Source organism: Micromys minutus (assembly GCF_963924665.1).
Source record: "Micromys minutus genome assembly, chromosome: 16".
Taxonomy (NCBI): domain Eukaryota; kingdom Metazoa; phylum Chordata; class Mammalia; order Rodentia; family Muridae; genus Micromys; species Micromys minutus.
Window position 1 is genome coordinate 36446979 of NC_137985.1, and position 17082 is coordinate 36464060.

Consider the following 17082-nt stretch of genomic DNA (forward strand, 5'->3'; position numbering starts at 1 on the left):
ACCAGCCGGGAGCTGTAGATGGGTGGCTTGACAGGGGTGGCCACAGGGCAGTTGATTCTCTTCTCCTTTTGGCGTCGGTTGCAGAACCAGACCCTTACTACCTCCTTCTCCATGGACAGCTGCTCCGCAATCATGGAGATCTCTTCCGAGCTGGGTTTAGGGTTCTTTAGGGACAAAAGGATAGGGTGTGGTCAGGAGACAGAAGACTCAGGAATCGGAGGTGAGGGTCGATGTTCCAAACACAAAGAACAGAATATATGGATCAAAGGCCTTAGAGTCTGGCCAAGGGTGGGATACTGGCTTTAGCCCACGTGTACTGAGTGTCTTTAGAAATCTTTTTCACCTCTGCACCTCAGAATGAGACAACCGGCCTAACACATCAGACTATGGTAAGGGTTACAAAGGAAGCATGTGTGTACCACCAAGCTCAGGGCTGGTACAGGAGAGGAGACACAGAAGACAGATGTCTTCCTATACTCCTTCCCTTGGGAGTAGCTCCACTGCCAGGTTTCCATAGGTGAATTATGAAGGGCAGCTGGACTCCTTGGGAAAAAACGCATCCCTCATAACCTCCCCCTTCACATCTCTTAGAAAACCAGGAGGCTGGGACCCTCAGGCCTACCGCTGTCTATGGGAGAGCTGCAGGCAGTATGATGTCATGACTCTGTCCTGACCTGCCACGTAGTCTGTGGCTTGAGCCCCCTTCTCTCATCCAAGCATCCTCCTTTCACTGAACTAAGAAACCTAAAAAGTAGCTGGAGAGATGGCTCAGCAGTTAAGAGCACTGACAGTTCTTCCCAAGGTCCTGAGTTCAAATCCCAGCAACCACATAATGGCTCATAACTATCTGTAATGAGATCCAATAACCTCTTCTGGTATGTCTGAAGACAGCTACAGTGTACTTATATATAATAAATAAATAAATCTTAAAAAAAAAAGAAACCTAAAAAGATGGAAAACTCAACCCCAGTCATCCAGCCGGCAGGATGCAGCCACGGAATGGTGTCCCCAAGTCGGATTTATTGGTGGACCTGCTCCAGGGCAGCAATCTTTGCAGCCAGGACCTCTAAGGCTGGATTGAGGAGTTTTCAGTATCCAGAGAGGCTCTAGGGACTGCTACCTGAAGAAATCTCTGTAGAGCCTTTCAGTAGTCACCTGGATGTCCCGCTTCTCACCCCCAGCTCCCATGAGGCTCACAACTTGCATATACTCCCTCAAGACTATGTTTTTGCTGTTCTTGGGAGTGTTTGTTCGGAATCTGTGACTAGCAGGTATAATTTAGAACATGGGAAGATTTGAAAACTTTTAATTAAAAAAGAGACGCGAATGCAGGTTTAAAATATAACCGTAAGAAACAAAACAGTTTAGTTGGTGAGGAGGAAAAAAAGAGATTGTGTGGTATGACCACCAGAGTGAAAATGTGTAAGGAAAAAGAAACACAAGCAAATGCTTTTGAAAGGCACTGCGAACTGGGGTTGATGGCCCAGGCCCAGGCCTAACACTTGGGGATGGACTCAGGAGGAATGCTATGTGCTTAAGGCTAGCCTGGGCTACAAAGTGGTTATATACAAGTTGGTCTGGGTAAACTTCATCGTGAGACAACATAGGCAAACAAGACACAGACAGACAGACAGACAGACAGACAGGCAGGCAGGCGGCAGGCAGGCAGGCAAGGGGCAAAACAAAAACAAAGAAGCTGATGGATCATTTTTCTTTCTCCTCTACCTGTGTTTTCCAAATTGTTGACAATGAGCATTTATTACATTTTTAAAGTTGAAACCCTTTTTAAAAATTGTAATGTTTATATGTTTGGGAGTGGGGTCATACATCATGGCAAAGGTGTGTGGAGGTCAGAGGGCAACTTACAGGAACTGGCTCTTTCCTTCCACTATGTAGATCCCAGGGATTGACGCACCTTTCCTCCTCACTAAGTCATCCTGCAAGCTCTTAATTATACTTTTAAGTTGAAAACTAAAATTTAGGGCTGGAGAGATGGCTCAATGGTTAAGGGCACTGACTGCTCTTCCAGAGGTCCTGAGTTCAAATACCAGCAACCACATGGTGGCTCAAAACCTTCTGTAGTGGGATCTGATGCCCTCTTCTGGTGTGTCTAAAGACAGCTACAGTGTACATGTAATAAATAAATAAATAAATAAATAAATAAATAAATAAATAAATCTTTTTCTTTTAAAGAAGTAAAATTTGCTTCAAAAAAAAGACAGAGGCTTATATAATGTCCTGACTTTCTCCCATTGCCTCAAATATATAGGCCCCACCACACACACACACACACACATACACACACACGAGTGGGATGCTGTATTCCATTCTTGAATCTTGAAGTGAGAAAGAACATGAGCCCCAAATAAATGTCAGAAAAAAGAGGAAGAGTTTTCTGAAGCTTTGGGAGGTCAGCACTCTTGGGCTCCCAGAGTAGAAAGGTGACGTGCTCCCTCCCAGGCAGCTAGAGGATGGAGGAGTAGTGCTTAGAATCTTGCACTGAGCCCAGCTCCATGCACAGGTGGGACCCGTTCATCACAGTCGGGCCCACCCACTCCCACCCGAGGATGCTGCTCACATCTTGAAATCGCTTCTCCAAAGTCAGGCGGATGTTGGTCTCGATGCTGGTCCGTTTCTTCCTCTTCCTGCCAAATACTTCGCTGAGACTGGGATAGGAGCTGGAAGTACTTGCTGAAGGGTCTGATGGGGAGGACTCTGGAGAGAGGAGCAAATAAAGCTCAGAGATGGAGATGTGAGGCTGGTCTAGCCTGCCAGAGTAAACCTGAGATTTATTGTCCTTCCCATGAATCCTGCCCTTACACCAACAGATTATCCAGAACAGACCATGTGATGTACTATATATGCTTGGCACTATTAGGAGGTGTGACCTTGTTGGAGTAGGTGTGTCACTGGGCTTAAGACCCTTATCCTAGCTGCCTGGAAGTCAGTCTTCCACTAGCAGCCTTCAGATGAAGATGTAGAACTCTCAGCTCCTCCTGCACCATGCCTGCTTGGATGCTGCCATGTTCCTTGATGATAATGGACTGAACCTCTGAACCTGTAAGCCAACCCCAATTAAATGTTGTCCTTTATAAGACCTGCCTTGGTCATGGTGTCTGTTCACAGCAGTAAAACCCTAACTAAGACAGACCATATCCCTCTTCTCCAGGATGCTCTGAGCAAATATCCCCGAGGGCTCCCACCACAGAGTCTCCAGGTGTTTGCATTCAAGGTTCAGGGATGGCCAGACATCAGTGGCCTGTGTGGGTGTAAGGGATGCAAGTAGAGCTATGAGTCACATTATATGACCTATTTTAAAAGATGTGCCCATCTGGGAGTACTGAGTTCCATCTGGTACTTAGGAACCTATGCTAGGTCTGAAGCCATTTGTCCACGAGTATAAGGTGGGAGCCAAGGTCAAAGGTGGGGACAACCTGCACTAATAATCTGTAAAATCCTTTTTCAAAGATTCCGGGAGCTTCAGATCATTTCTTCTATTTGGATGTTCCAGTAAAAGTTGTCTCCTGGGCAGTATGTTGAGGAGGGGGATGATTCCCAGGCACTCTTTTGAGTGAGGGGACTTCCTTGAAGGAGCCCGCCCCTCCTGCATTGACCAGTAGAATAGTAATCAATAACCCACACCCCCACTTAAACAGAACCTGGCCCTGGAGAGACAGGCCTGTTCCTTCCCTCTTCACATGGCTAGACTCTCAAGTAGGGGCCACCCTGCTCTACCTACTCCCCCAGGTACACTTGGCAATGTGTGGAGACATCCTGGGAGGGGGGGCTCTCAACTGGGGAGATGAACAGGCACTATGGTCAGTGCCTAGGTAGAGAGCCAGGCTGTTCCTCTCCGGTGCATTGGACAGCCCCTAAAGACCAGCATTGTATTTGGTCCAAAAGTCATTAGTCCCTCCCCTCACTCTTTCTGCTGCTATGTTCTCCCATTCATGATTCTAAATGCCCTACCCCTCGGCGTATGACCCTGACTCCCTGGTAGGCCTGGATCTTGACAGAATCTACCTCCTGATCAACCTTCCTTCTGAAAGGCTTTTCTGGCCAGTCCTGATCATGGCAATTGACTGTCCTCTGATACCTGCTCCAGAATAGCCAAAGAAAGACTGGGCCTCAGACTTCTTGCCTCAGTGGGACCCTACAGGGCCCCCTTCCTGGTCTCCTGACCTACATCGATGCCATACAATTTGAGTAAGTAAATGGAATCTAGCCTCTAAACAGCCATCTTGAAATATAAGTTACCCCTGGGGTAGAGAATAGAATAGAGTAATAGACAAGCTGTCCTGGCCACAGATGAACCACATCTGCGAAAGGACTCCCTTGGTTATAAAAAAATGACCTTTTCATCTCTGCTCATCAGTCTCCCAGGTGTCACTTCTTGGTTCATGTCAGGCTCCAGAGGAGAATTAATCCTATCTCTTACCTTGCTCAAACCCCATCACACACACGCCCCTGGAAAGCCCCCTGTGGCATCTTCCCGGGATCCCTCTTGTGCGCGTGTCTCACCCCTTGCCACCCACCTGCATCATTCAGCCACTTCTCCAGCAGCGGCTTGAGTTTACACATGTTCTTGAAGCTCAGGTTGAGGGCCTCAAATCGAGAGATGGTTGTCTGGCTGAAGTCATTGCCGTACAGTTTTCCCATCGCCAACCCCACATCTCCCTGTGAGGGGAATTGAGAGGAACAGATAGACCCCCTCCTTTTATTTGCCTGCGTCCTCCACCACCCTAAAGCTACCACACAGTCAGAGCCCTGAGCATCTGCCCCACAGCCTTGCACCTTCCTGGTCTTTTACCTCTAGGATACAAAACCAGCATATTCCTCTCCTTGCTCTCCTCTCCATACAGTCCTTGCTCTCTGCGGGACTGTACTGGCTGGTTTTGTGTCAACTTGACACAAGCTGGAGTTATTACTGAAAAAGGAACCTCCCATGAGGAAATGTTTCCATGAGATCCAGCTGTACGGCATTTTCTCAACTAGTGATCAAGGGTGGGAGAGCCCACTGTGGGTGGAGCCATCCCTGGGCTGGTAGACCTGGGTTTTATAAGAAAAGCAAGCTGAGCAAGTCAGGGGAAGCAAGCCAAAAGTAACATCCCTCCATGGCCTCTGCATCAGCTCCTGCTTTCTGACCTGCTTGAGTTCCAGTCCTGACTTCCTCTGGTGATAAACAGTAATATGGAAGTGTAAGCTGAATAAACCCTTTTATCCCCAACTTGCTTTTTGGTCATGATGTTTTGTGCAGGACTAGAAACCCTGACTAAGACAGGGGCCTTATACCCTTTCCTATTCTTCATTCCTCTATCTCCCCGAGCAATAACCCCTCACTTTCCTCCCCACTAGCAACCTGTGCTCTATTCACAGGGAACAGCATGTAGTGAACTTGCTCCAAAGACATGTCGGGATGCTCTTGAAACCTGCACTTGGGAAGATATAGCTTCTACCACACAACCCAGTTCTTCCAACTCCGGCTCCTGGAGCAAACCTGTGTGAAGCCCAGCTTAATGCGTCTCTGCTTGAAGGTCTTGGCGAACTTCTCCAGCTCCTCCAGGTCAGTGGGCTCATCATTCCCTCCGGGGCCAGGCAGATGCTTGGGCGCTGGCAGATGCTGAGGAGTTTCCAGGTGGGGTTCTAAAGAGGATCCTGACAGCCCAGGGCGCCCAACTGCCTGATAAGAAACATACTGCAGTGAGCTATGAAGACTCAACAGGCCACAGGGAAGTGTTTCAGTTGCTGCTGAAAGATTCACTAGGAGGGTGGCAGGGCCTTGGGTTCACTGAGCCCTGTTGTTGCAGTTGGGTGGAGACAGAGATTAGCATTTCTATGATCCGGAACAAAAACTGGATACCCAGGGCAAACACAGAAAGAATACAGGGAGGTGGTCTCTTTGGCTTTTGGTGTGTGACTCACTGACCCAGACAGAGTAGGTGACTTCCTCTAGTCCGCTTTCCGCCATAAAAGGAACTGGCAGGGTTGTTTACTAAGAGATCTGAGATCTCAGCTTAGGACAAATCTCAGCATGGGACAAGGAAAAGGTCATTGGCTTGGTCTGTTCTTTTCCATAGAACAAAGTGATGGAGGCACACACAATAGTCACAGACTGAAGACTGGGGGACATCTGGAAACCCGAGACATCAGTTATGAGTGGACTTCACTGTTCTCTTTAATGAGAATGCCATCAGTTTATTTTATGTTCCTTCCTTCCTTTCTTTCCTTCCTTCCTTTCTTTTCTTTCTTTCTTTTTTTCTTTCTTTCTTCCTTTCTTGTTATGTAGCCCAGTCTGGCCTAGTCCTCACAATCCTCCTGCCTCAGCCTTCACGGTATAAGGTTTACAGGTATATACCACTTTCCCTGGAGAATGTTGCAGCTTTCATTGATATTTTTGAAAATTTATATTGTGTTTATATATATTTATTATATATTATATTAATATATTTGTATTACTTTATGTGTTTGGATGCCTTTGCTTATAGATATATGAATGGGCACCATGTGTGCCCATGGCCTGCAGAAACAAGAAGGATGTTGGGTCCCCTGGGAGTGGAGTTACAGATGGCCGTAAGCTACCATGTGAGTAGTGGGGATGGGTAGACTGCCAAGCCATCTCTCTGGCCCCAGACAGAGGCTTTGTGTTGTTGTTTTGTTTTAACTAGTGCTTTCTCAATGTGCCTTATCAGAATATCTTCCCCCTTTAATCTTATTTCATAGGAAATCCTGCCACTTAATTTAGAGCCACACTGCACTCCAGTTAGATCGGGAATATATCTGGTCTTGCAATATCTACTTTTACAAAAAGATTTACTTGTTCATGTGTAGGGGTGTTTTGCCTACATGTGTGAAAGAGCACCAGGGTGTGTTCTTGGAGGTCAGCAAAAGAGGCCTGATCCCCTAGAACTGGAGTTACAAATGTTTTGTGAGCCACCTGTTAATCCTACAGTTCACCAGGAAAACCAAGTACACTATTTTGGGCCAAATTTAAAGCAAGCATTTATTGGGTATTAAGTACAAACCAAAGGATGGACTTGGGTCAGGAAGATTCCCTGGAATTGCCTCAAGCCACATGCTTCAGCAGTTAATGGAAACAAACCTACAGGTCACCTGTACTTTCTCTTGAGGCTTCATTATTTCTCAAGAACTAACAATTCCCAGCACCCCAGGAAGTTACCTGGTTCCTGGGCAAGTGAGGGTTACAGGTTAATTTTGGGCATTACACACCATGTGGATTCTGGAAATCAAACCTAGGTCCTCTGCAAGAATAGCAAGTGCTCTTAACCACTGAGCCATCTCTCCATCCCCATAAGATATCTATTATTCCACAAAGATGGGGTTCAGTCCAGATCTTGAGGGTTAGGCACTGTGGTCCAGCACAGACAGTACCCACTGCCATTGAGGACAATGCACATCCCTTACTGAGATCAATGAGTGCACATCTTTTTTTTTTTTTTTTTTTTTTTTTTTTTGCTTAGAGAGAGCTAAATTCCTCTCCTGTTCTGGTTTACCAGAGACTTGTATCCTCATGAAGAAGAGGATTAAGAGTCAGAGTCAAGTTAAGAAAGAGTTTTCTCCTCATTTTTAAAAGAGGAGTCTTTTAGATCAGAATGACTAGAAATGTCACAGACGGGCTCTGCTCTGGAGATGAGGGTCGGGGTGGTGGGAGGTAACCCAGGCAGATCCTTAGAGTAAAGGTCTAGCAGTCCTCGGACATCCCTTTTTGTTAATTCGCTTGCTATTTCATTTGACAAACTCATTGAACATCAGAGCTGCCTCCTCCTTCACCAACTACCCAATTACATCAGTTTGATGTCCCAGAGTTCATTCCTGTACCCCTCTTTGCTCTTGTTTCTGTAACTGTTGGTCAGCCCCTAGGAGGACCTTTCTACTTATTTATGTATAGACAAGGTCTCTTTGTGTTACCCAAGATGGTCTTCAACAAGCAATTCTCATGCCTTAGCCTCTCTGTAGTCAGGCTACAGACAAACCATAGCACCCTGAGTATAAGGATCTAAATTATCTTTTAATTGGCTCCTCTGAAAATCTCTTTATGTTTTAGTACTAGATGCAAGAACTGGTCCTGAATATGCTCTAGAACCTCATAGTCAGATAAGCGCATCATCCAATTTAGCTGCCCCCATTTCAGTTGACCACTAGGTGGCGCTGCCCCTCTAGCTATCTCCTGTGGAGTTAGGCCTGGGAACAGCCAGGGTCCTTCAGTGGGCCTTGGAGATGTTAGCCCAGAGAAAGAATATTAAAAGTCTACGTGGTCACTTCTGGTCATCCCTTGTAGAAACAAGCCATGTATCTGTGCAGGCAATTGATGTCCCAGGGGATCCCCGGCAAGAAACAGACTTTTACTTCCCAATTGATAATAAGCGTCCTGTGTGTGATCCTCATTAGGTTTGCCTAAGGGGGCCCTCCAGCTAGACCTTAACCTGCTTGTCCCCAGCATGCACCCATTGCAGGATGCAGTCTGCTGAAGTGGTCCTTAGGTGAGACATTTACTGGCTTTGGTACCCTGCCCTCCTTTGGACTTGAGGGAATCCGGCTGGAACTGGGGGATATCAGCATCCCTTGAGTAACTGGCTAAATTCTGAGAGAGGTGAAGTCAAGGACTGACGCTGCTGGCAGGTAGCTGGCCAGCTTAGGAGCCTCATTCTAGCAACAGCACAAACTGCTTCCTTAGGAATAGTTTGGGGGTTTCCCAGGTACCAAGAGAAAGAACCCCCAGAGTGTGCAGAAGTTTGCCCAGGGCTGAGACAATCTGTGAAGAGTCAGGAGGGGTGGAGGGTAGCAGTTACCTGGGAGGCGAGGCCAGGCCCTGTCTGTGGGAGGAGTAAAGTGCTTTGTTGCTGTGGAAAGGAGAGAAGATTCGGCTGCAGACCTGAGTGACGGGGAGGGACAAAGGGACAAAGGAACAAACAAACAAACAAACAAAATCCAGGCCATTTGAAAGACAAGCTGAACATTGGAACCATGCTAACTGCCCCCTCCTCCTGCTAACCTAATCAGGTCCCACAACCCACCCTAAGCCTGGCTGAAAAGCCCTGTGGGTACTGCCAGCAATTGCCACATTAGATGGAGACCAACCAGACTCAGGGATAAACAACTGTAAACAGCAGTCCCCAAACCTGTCCTGCCTGCCTGCCTGCCTGCCTCTCTGCCTGCCTGCCTGTGGAGCTGCGAAGGCATAGGAGGGTCAAGACACTCTCCCCGAGATCTGATTAGTAGGGTGAGAAGCCCAGAGAGGAGAGGACATGGAAATGACTATAAAGCCCTAGGGGAACCGGGTGTTTCAATCTGCCTGCAAGGGAAAGCAGCTGGGATGTTTAGGCCTGCCGGATCTGTAAGGACAGAGCAAGCAGATGGTACCATATTGCCAGGAAGGGTACTGGGTCATTGGTCAGAAGCTCCTGGAGACCAGATCATTAAATTCAAGAGGGAGGATTGGGAGCAAGAGGAAAGCCAGATGCTGGGGCCTTTAATTTCCCTCGGGCAGTGTGGACTGATCTGCTGCACACCTTGTCTAGGAACCTCCCTCTCCTTTTGTCTTCAGGAAAAAGTGCCAAGAAAAAAGACCCTGTCGGGCTGGAGAGTCAGCATTTCTCACTCATAGCAGGAGTGAATCCTCAGACCACCAAAGCTGACAATAGGGGCAGATCTCAGTCATTCAGCATAGACAAGCTCCTTGGCATATCTGCCCTTCCCAGACGGTTCTGGGTCACTAAAGTACTACATCTGCTAAAGTTGGCCCTTCCGCTCTTTAGACTTAAAAGGTCTAAAGGTATAAGAGAGGTCTTAGAGGGACCTCTGCAATGTGCACAGGCTTGTTTATCATCTGAACAGAACCACGTACCCATCAACGACCTTGCTGTGAGGAGCTTTCCTTTTTTTAAAAAATAGGAGGCAATGTAAACATGCAGAAATTATGTAAATTTTCTACAGAAAAAAGGAAGAGTTTCTCTGACTTCACATTTTAACCTGTTTCCTGTCTCTTCTACTGTCTAATCTGCCCGTGGGTTCCGTGCGTGGGTCATGCCCATACCACACACAGTCTTCCATAAACAGGCTGAACGAATGTTCATCATCTCTTTCCTAGTCCAGGGGCATGATGAGCGCTAGGTAACTAAAATAAACACTCAGATGTGTCCCCATTTGTTCTAGTGCTATTCTGAGACACCCTGCAAGCTAAGCCTAAGGCCTGTGTCTTGGGCAGGTTGATCAGAGTGGGGTGTAAGCTACCTGGATTTCCAAATACTCCTCTAGAGAATAAGCTATCACGAGCTTCCAACAGCATTTTCAGCCCTTTTTGGCATACGTGGGTGGAGAGGCAAACATTGCAGTGTGATAATCTTGGAGCTCGGGGCTCAGACTGTTCTGGAACTTTCTAGTAGGTCACCAGCATGCAGTAAGGCTATCTATAGCACAAGTGTGCTGTGAGGAATAAGTCAGGAAAACAACTCAACAGACTCCCAGGCATGTTAAGCAATGTTACCTGGTGTTAGTAATACTCTGATCTGTTTGCTCAGGGCTTTCTGCCAAAGACAACCAGAATCTATTTCTATGGCCTGTGGGAGGCACTGCTGTTCCATCCAGACAGAACCATAGCCAGGCCAATGGGAGGGAAAAGGCTCAGAGCAAGCCGGCTTCCAAAGAATCAGACTCACTGGATTCGGTTCCCAGGGAGCTTTGGCTTCCCTCAACCCACATCCCATTCTGAACCTTTAGACTCAATTTCTATGAAAATGTAGTTCCAGAGAGAGCCTGGGCAGGAGGGAGAATCAGGAACTTTGACTAGTCTGGGGGAGCCCAATAGGGACCCCTCCCTAGGTCTCAGGAAGAAAAGCTGGTCTTTTTCAGATAGGAATTCCATACATAGCTCAAGTTGACTTAGAACTTGCTGTGCAGCCAAAGGCTGAACCTCCAGCCTCCACCTACAAGCATGCTAGCTTTAAAGATGGCACTGTGCCTGGTTTTGTGTAATGCCGGGAATCAAACCCAGGGCTTTTTGTAGAGCTGAGAGCTATTCCCATACCCCAAGCTGGTTTTCATACCAGAGGGTGAGTAACATCTGTGATACCCCCATACCCAGTAAACAATAACAGCCTTTTCTAGACTCTGGTCATGATTGTGCAAAGCCCCGGGTACTTACCTTGCTGTGCAGGTGGGGTCTGGGAAAGCAGGAACTGGGATACAGACTGTAAGTGGCCAGGGACCAGCACAAGCTGCTGGAGAGGATGGAGAGAAGCCATGTCCTGCATGTTGGGAGATGCACAGATGTTACAATTGGGGGGAACCTGAAGCCTGTTGGGCTACGACTCATACTGTCCCTGGGGCTGCAAACTCTGGAGGTTGTGTGCAGTATCCTTGCTTCACGTTGCTAGGTGCTGGGCACACACAGCACAGGACATGGTGCCCAGGAGTTACTCCACTAACGCTGCTGTTGCTCCTGCAATCATCTAAGCAGCCCCTGCAGCATAGTTACTTAACTCTTCTTGTGTTTCCATCTGTCTGTGCCCTGACTCCCAACTACAGATAGCCTGAGGACCAATAATAGGTATTACCCAAATTTTAGAAGCGGCTATAATCCCGATCATCCATTTCCTTAAACTATCCTGACACTTGATGATGCTAAAAACCACTCCTTAGTTATTTCCTGTACTAAGTCTTTCTAGAAGGTCCTAGGGGTTGGGGTACACTATCAGTTTGTTTGTTTGGGACAAGCTCTAACTCCATAGCCACGAGAGTTACAAGATCACTGTGTGGCCCAAGTGGGCCTTTAATCTGTAGTAATCCTTTCTGCCTCAGCTTCATGATGACTGGGATTACAGACATGCTCCTCAGTTCCTGGCTCTGCTGTTTGTTTTGAGGCATGGTGTCTTATTTTGTAACCAGGAGCTTGCTCTGTAGAGCAGGCTGCCCATGAATTCCCAGAGATCCACCTGCCTCAGCCTCCTGAGTTCTAGGATAAAAGGCATGGACCACCAAGCTCTGTCTTCTTACATTTTAACACAGTCAATCCGATTAAACAGGAAGTCCATCACTCTGAGCCTCTCTCACCTGCTCAAGACATGGAAACAACAATCCCAGCATCTGGAAGCTCCAGACTCCACAGACTGAAGTGGAATGAAGGCGGTGAAGGGGTGAACTACATATGTTGCTCTCGGGCATGGCTGGGAAAGTAGGTCTGTCTCCCCCAAATGAGCCACAAAATCTCCTTGGAGGCTTTCATTCTAATGGCCCAACACCAGTCTCCATTCCAGTTACTTCTGTCATAGAATCTTGAAAGGACACAGAGAAGGCCACTGTCTGTTACTGGAGGCCCTCACCGTTGGGTCCACAGCATAGTTATTGGGACCTTTGGGATGTTTTGTGTGTGTTTTTTTTTCCCCAAGACTGGCTTTTGGTTCCGCAAAAGCCATGACATATCCCTTTGTCCCCACCAGGCCTCACTTCTGCAAATCCTGGGCCTCCTTTGCTTGCAGTGTGGGCTCTTTGGATGAAATCCCTTTGTGCCAAGAGTAGAAGCCCAGCATTTTGTACGAGGGCTGGAATGAACTCACCAGCCCAGTAAGCACACTGGGTTGAATCAATGGCACGGTCTGACACCTACCGTGGACATTTGGTTTCCAGGCATCATGGTAGGCCCTTGGCTCAGGTGGCATGGCCTGTGGGAAAGGGTCTGCTGTAGAGAGTCACCCAGATCTTCCGTCTTAATCTGCAAGTAGAGGGAGAGGGTGAGTCCTGGGCCTCTGGAGGCAGATAGAAGCAGAACTGTGAAGAGCAAAGCAGGCAATGAGTGGCAAGTCTGGAGAGAAAGAGAATTCCCTGGGCCAAAGGGATGGATGGATTCTGAGAGGACTCTGTAGGACCAGACTGCAAGGCAGAGCCATCTCCCCCACCAACACCTTGCTGGTGCCGTGCTGGCAGAAAGTACTTTTCCTCAAAACCAGAAAACCAGAATAGCATAGTGACTTATAAAAAGAGGCTCACTCATGTTTTTGCTATGATGAACTTTAGCAGGTAAAGCACTTGCCACCAAGCCTGATAACCTGACCTCCATGTTTGTGCCATGACACATGTCTACACACACACACACACACACACACACACACACACACACACATATACACATGGTCTACAGACACACATACACACACAAACACACAGTCTACACCACACACACACACACACACACACACACACACACACACACACACACACACACAGAGTTGGGTCAGAATTACACACAATTGATGGGAAGGAACAGAGAGAGTGACATGAACCTCAGGTACAGCTCTCATGACCCTCCTCATCTCCTCCTGTAGGACTGTCTGTCAACAACCTTGATCTTGAGGCTCTCTTATAAACAGTCACAGCTGCTCTGGTGACAATAATGGCTATTGTGATTGAGGGATAGATCAGAGAGTAGTAGGACCCTGTCACAAACAAAACCAAACCAAACCAGAAAATAATCTTCAGTGGCTAGGTGCATGCATGCACTTTAATCACAGCAATTGGAAGGGCGAGGCAGGGGGATCAGCCTGGGCCACACACAAAACCAACTAACCAAACAAGCAAACAAAGAAAGAATGCTTACTAGAATAAATATTTGTAAATCTTTTGCTTTTCTACTGCACTGGGCTATCAGAATTTCCTTTATGAGATGACTATGTTTCTAAATAGTATCTTTAAAACTTTCAGCCTCAAAAAAAAAAAAAAAAAAAAAAAAGGGAGGGGGGCTGGAGAGATGGCTCAGTGGTTAAGAGCACTGACTGCTCTTCCAGAGGTCCTAAGTTCAATTCCCAGCGACCACATAGTGGCTCACAACCATCTGAAATGGGATCTGATGCCCTCTTCTGGTGTGTCTAAAGATAGTGACAGTATACTCACATTCAATAAATAAATAAATCTTTTTTAAAAAGTGACATCCTTTAATCAATCTCCAGAGTTTATTCTTTATTTCCATGTGTGGATTGCCATCAATGAAGCCTGGAAGCCTGGCAACTGCCTGTCAGGGGACTCTGTTTGTTCAACCCTTTCCTCTACCTTCTCAGTGCTAAGCTGCATCTGCTGAGGCCCTCTGGGTCTGCATGATTTTGGTGATCGGGTGGCAGTCTCCCTACAAGCAGAGGCATGCCTTTCTTACAGGAGCCTGAGGGACCCTTGGTGATTTCCAGCTCTTCCATCTCTACCACCCTTCCATGAAACACACAAGAACCGCCCACTTCTGGGTTTCCCAGGAATCCCTGGGGAAGACAGGAAGTCCTGCCAGTGCCCATCCCTCTCCTATGCTAGAACAACTATTCTCTAGCAAAAAACTCAGGAAGTCCACTGGGAGGGGAGCCAAGCGACTTCGAGAGCATATGCCCTATCAAGGAATGTAGATTCCACACCACCCTTTGAGAAAGACTTTGGTGGGACCTTCTGAAACAGAGCAGCTGAGAGCTGGTTGTTTTCTCCACAGATAAAACTCTGAACCATGAAGACACTAGCATTGACCCTTGTCTTGGTGTGTAGTGGGACTATCAATGGTAGCTGGGAATCCTTCCTGCTGGGTGTTTGTCTGGCCCAAGCAAAAAGTTGAGAGTAGGAGCTAGACAAGGAGGTGCTTGCTGCCGCTGGAGGATGTGTCAGGAAGGTCTCCAGTGTAAGGATTGCCTGGGTCACATAAAACAAGCGACAAAGATAAATAATTAAACTTAAAAACTGAGGTTAACATCTGAACCTGTGCTGAATCCCTACAGGAAATGAGCTTTGATCACCATGGAAGGGATTCTCATTGGCTAAATAGTGGGAACCTGAAGAACATTAATTGATTAAGAGAATAATTGGGGTGGGGGGAATAACTCGTTGATTAGAAGCACCTGCTGCTCTTCTTGATGATCTACACCCACATCAAATGGCTCACATACAGGCCTACAACTCTAGCTACAGGGGACCCAATGCCTTCTTCTGACCTACATGGGCACCTGCACACACATATTCGCACATACAAATATGCACCAATAAGCAAATCTTTATAAACAAAAAAAAACCAAATAAATCTACTGTTTAAAAATAAGACAAAACTCCCCCCTGTAGATCAGATGAGGTAGTAAGGAAAACACAAGACAGTGAGCAAGGCTGTTCCTCATCCTAACTCAGTCTCTAACTTCCCATGTAATCCTGATCCATAGGGGTTTCCCTACCTGTTAGGTGTTCTCATGTGGTGTTTATCCCTCTGGTTCTAAAGGGGGAAAAGCCAACTCTAGTCACATGAACAGATGGTAGACTTGGTAGTCCCGTGATCACCAAGAAACCCCAGAGAAGTCCTGGCCAGTTGGATTGGTAAGAATCTGGCTTTTCCAGCATACTTTGCAAGTCACTACCCACACAGAGAGAGAAGCAAAAGGGAGTAAGGAAAAGAAATGGTAGCATTAAGTGAATGGAGAGATCTCTAAGCATTCAGAAGGCAGCACAAGTGGGTTGGTCTCTAGGGTTCTCTCCATAGGCCCCCTTAGCTCTACCCATCCATCTCAGGAATGCTGATACCTGGCTTCTGTCCACAGACCTTACGAGTCTATGCAACCTAGATTCCATTGAGATGTTTGTTAGCAGGTTTTTTTGTTTTGTTTTAAACTAGATAATCAATGGCTTCTTCTTTCAAAACCATCTCCATCAAAACAAATCTGCTCTGAAGGCCATTTTGGCTAGTCTTTCTGTCATATCTCTCTGTTCTCTACTCTTTTTCTGTCCTCAGACGCCCCTACTCCAGAGAGGCTCAGGGAGGCTGAATGGAGGGAGGGGGACAGAGGAGAGCAGGGGAACGTGGAGGAGAAATCACACTAGTAGAAAGATCCCAGGCAGCCTGGCATAGTTCCAGCTGAAGGCAAGTGTTGGGTTCCTTTCAGGACTCATTATGCTCCGCGGAGAGATAAGGGGGTGTAGCTATGACAGAGCTAGGAAGCATGCGCTCTGCCTCCAACCTGGGCACTATCTGTTAGGATCGCTGCCAGGTCTTCCTGGCTGCCAGGTCTTCCTGCCGTGCTGAAGTTCAGAAACTAGCACCACCATAAAAGAAAAAGCACCCTTTCATCTCCCTCAAAGATCGATGCCCTGACACTTCTCTGGAGGGGAGCACGCCCACCTCCCAGTTCAACAAACAGAATTCCTGGTGGCCCCTGAGGTGCAGGCTGGGGCTTCTTGGTAACTTCCTACGTTACTCTTACTCTTCGGAGATGAATTTGTCTTGTTTTCACTCATTGGGTCTTTTTATTCATTCATTTTCTCACAGTTCCTCACCCTCACACTCCCTGGGTAAGAAATGCTGAGTGGAACCCCCAAAGACAACACCCTGAAAAAAGAAAATGAAAGACACAGGAGGCCCGGGAGGAGGCTGGGTGGGCAAGCGAACTGGCGGGCATGATGAACTGGCGGGCAAGATGGCGGGAAAGTCTTTGATTCTGGTAGGGAGGCAAAGGCAGTCACCTCCCTGAGTTCAATGACAGCCTGGTCTACAAAGCGAGTTCCAGGAGAGCCATGGTTACACAGAGAAGCCCTGTCCTGAAAAACAAACAAACAAAAAGACACAGGAATACATCTAAGAGTCTCAGCCTTGTGGGGCCAAGGTGTTTTGGTTTAAAAAACAAAAACAAAAACAACACAGCGCCGGAACAGGGCACAGGGAGGTGGCATACCAACACTGCCTCCAGCATGTTTTTTTGGACAGTTTCAGGGGCTGAGAAACCTAAGAAATTAAGAAATAAAGCCTTCACTAATCCAAAAAAATCCCTTTTCACAGCTGTCGAGTGGAAAAGGCTGGAACCTTTCCAGGCAACTGGGTGTTGGCTGTGGGTCTTCGAGATGAGATAGACTTGTGTTGGGTCCCGTTGACTTCTAAGATGAGAACCGCAGGCAAATTGGACGAAAACCCAGTTTCCCCCTCATACTTGTGAAAACTTAACTGAACCCACAGCCTGTTTAGCGCCATGAAGATGGTCTCCGGGACCTTGTTGACAGTTCTTGTCACCCGAGTAGAAAGGTTTCTCTGTGCTCTCTCTGGAATGGCTAATCCCTGGGGACAGGGGCCATGGT

At 47.3% G+C, this 17082-nt stretch overlaps 1 protein-coding gene across 2 annotated transcripts in view; it reads right to left on the minus strand.

Annotated features, from left to right (window-relative positions):
* Positions 1 to 17082, minus strand: part of POU2F3 (POU class 2 homeobox 3) — a gene marked incomplete at both ends in the record, with an annotated part of 78428 nt that overhangs the window by 9055 nt on the left and 52291 nt on the right. Inside the window, 7 exons of one of the 2 annotated variants that reach the window (XM_080929839.1) lie at positions 3 to 164; positions 2579 to 2715; positions 4536 to 4677; positions 5498 to 5680; positions 8808 to 8890; positions 11159 to 11261; positions 12620 to 12724. In XM_080929839.1, the coding sequence (XP_080785965.1) occupies positions 3 to 164; positions 2579 to 2715; positions 4536 to 4677; positions 5498 to 5680; positions 8808 to 8890; positions 11159 to 11261; positions 12620 to 12724 (915 nt within the window). Of the gene's footprint in view, positions 1 to 2; positions 165 to 2578; positions 2716 to 4535; positions 4678 to 5497; positions 5681 to 8807; positions 8891 to 11158; positions 11304 to 12619; positions 12725 to 17082 lie in introns of both variants that reach the window. The other variant, XM_080929838.1, reaches the window with a different exon arrangement.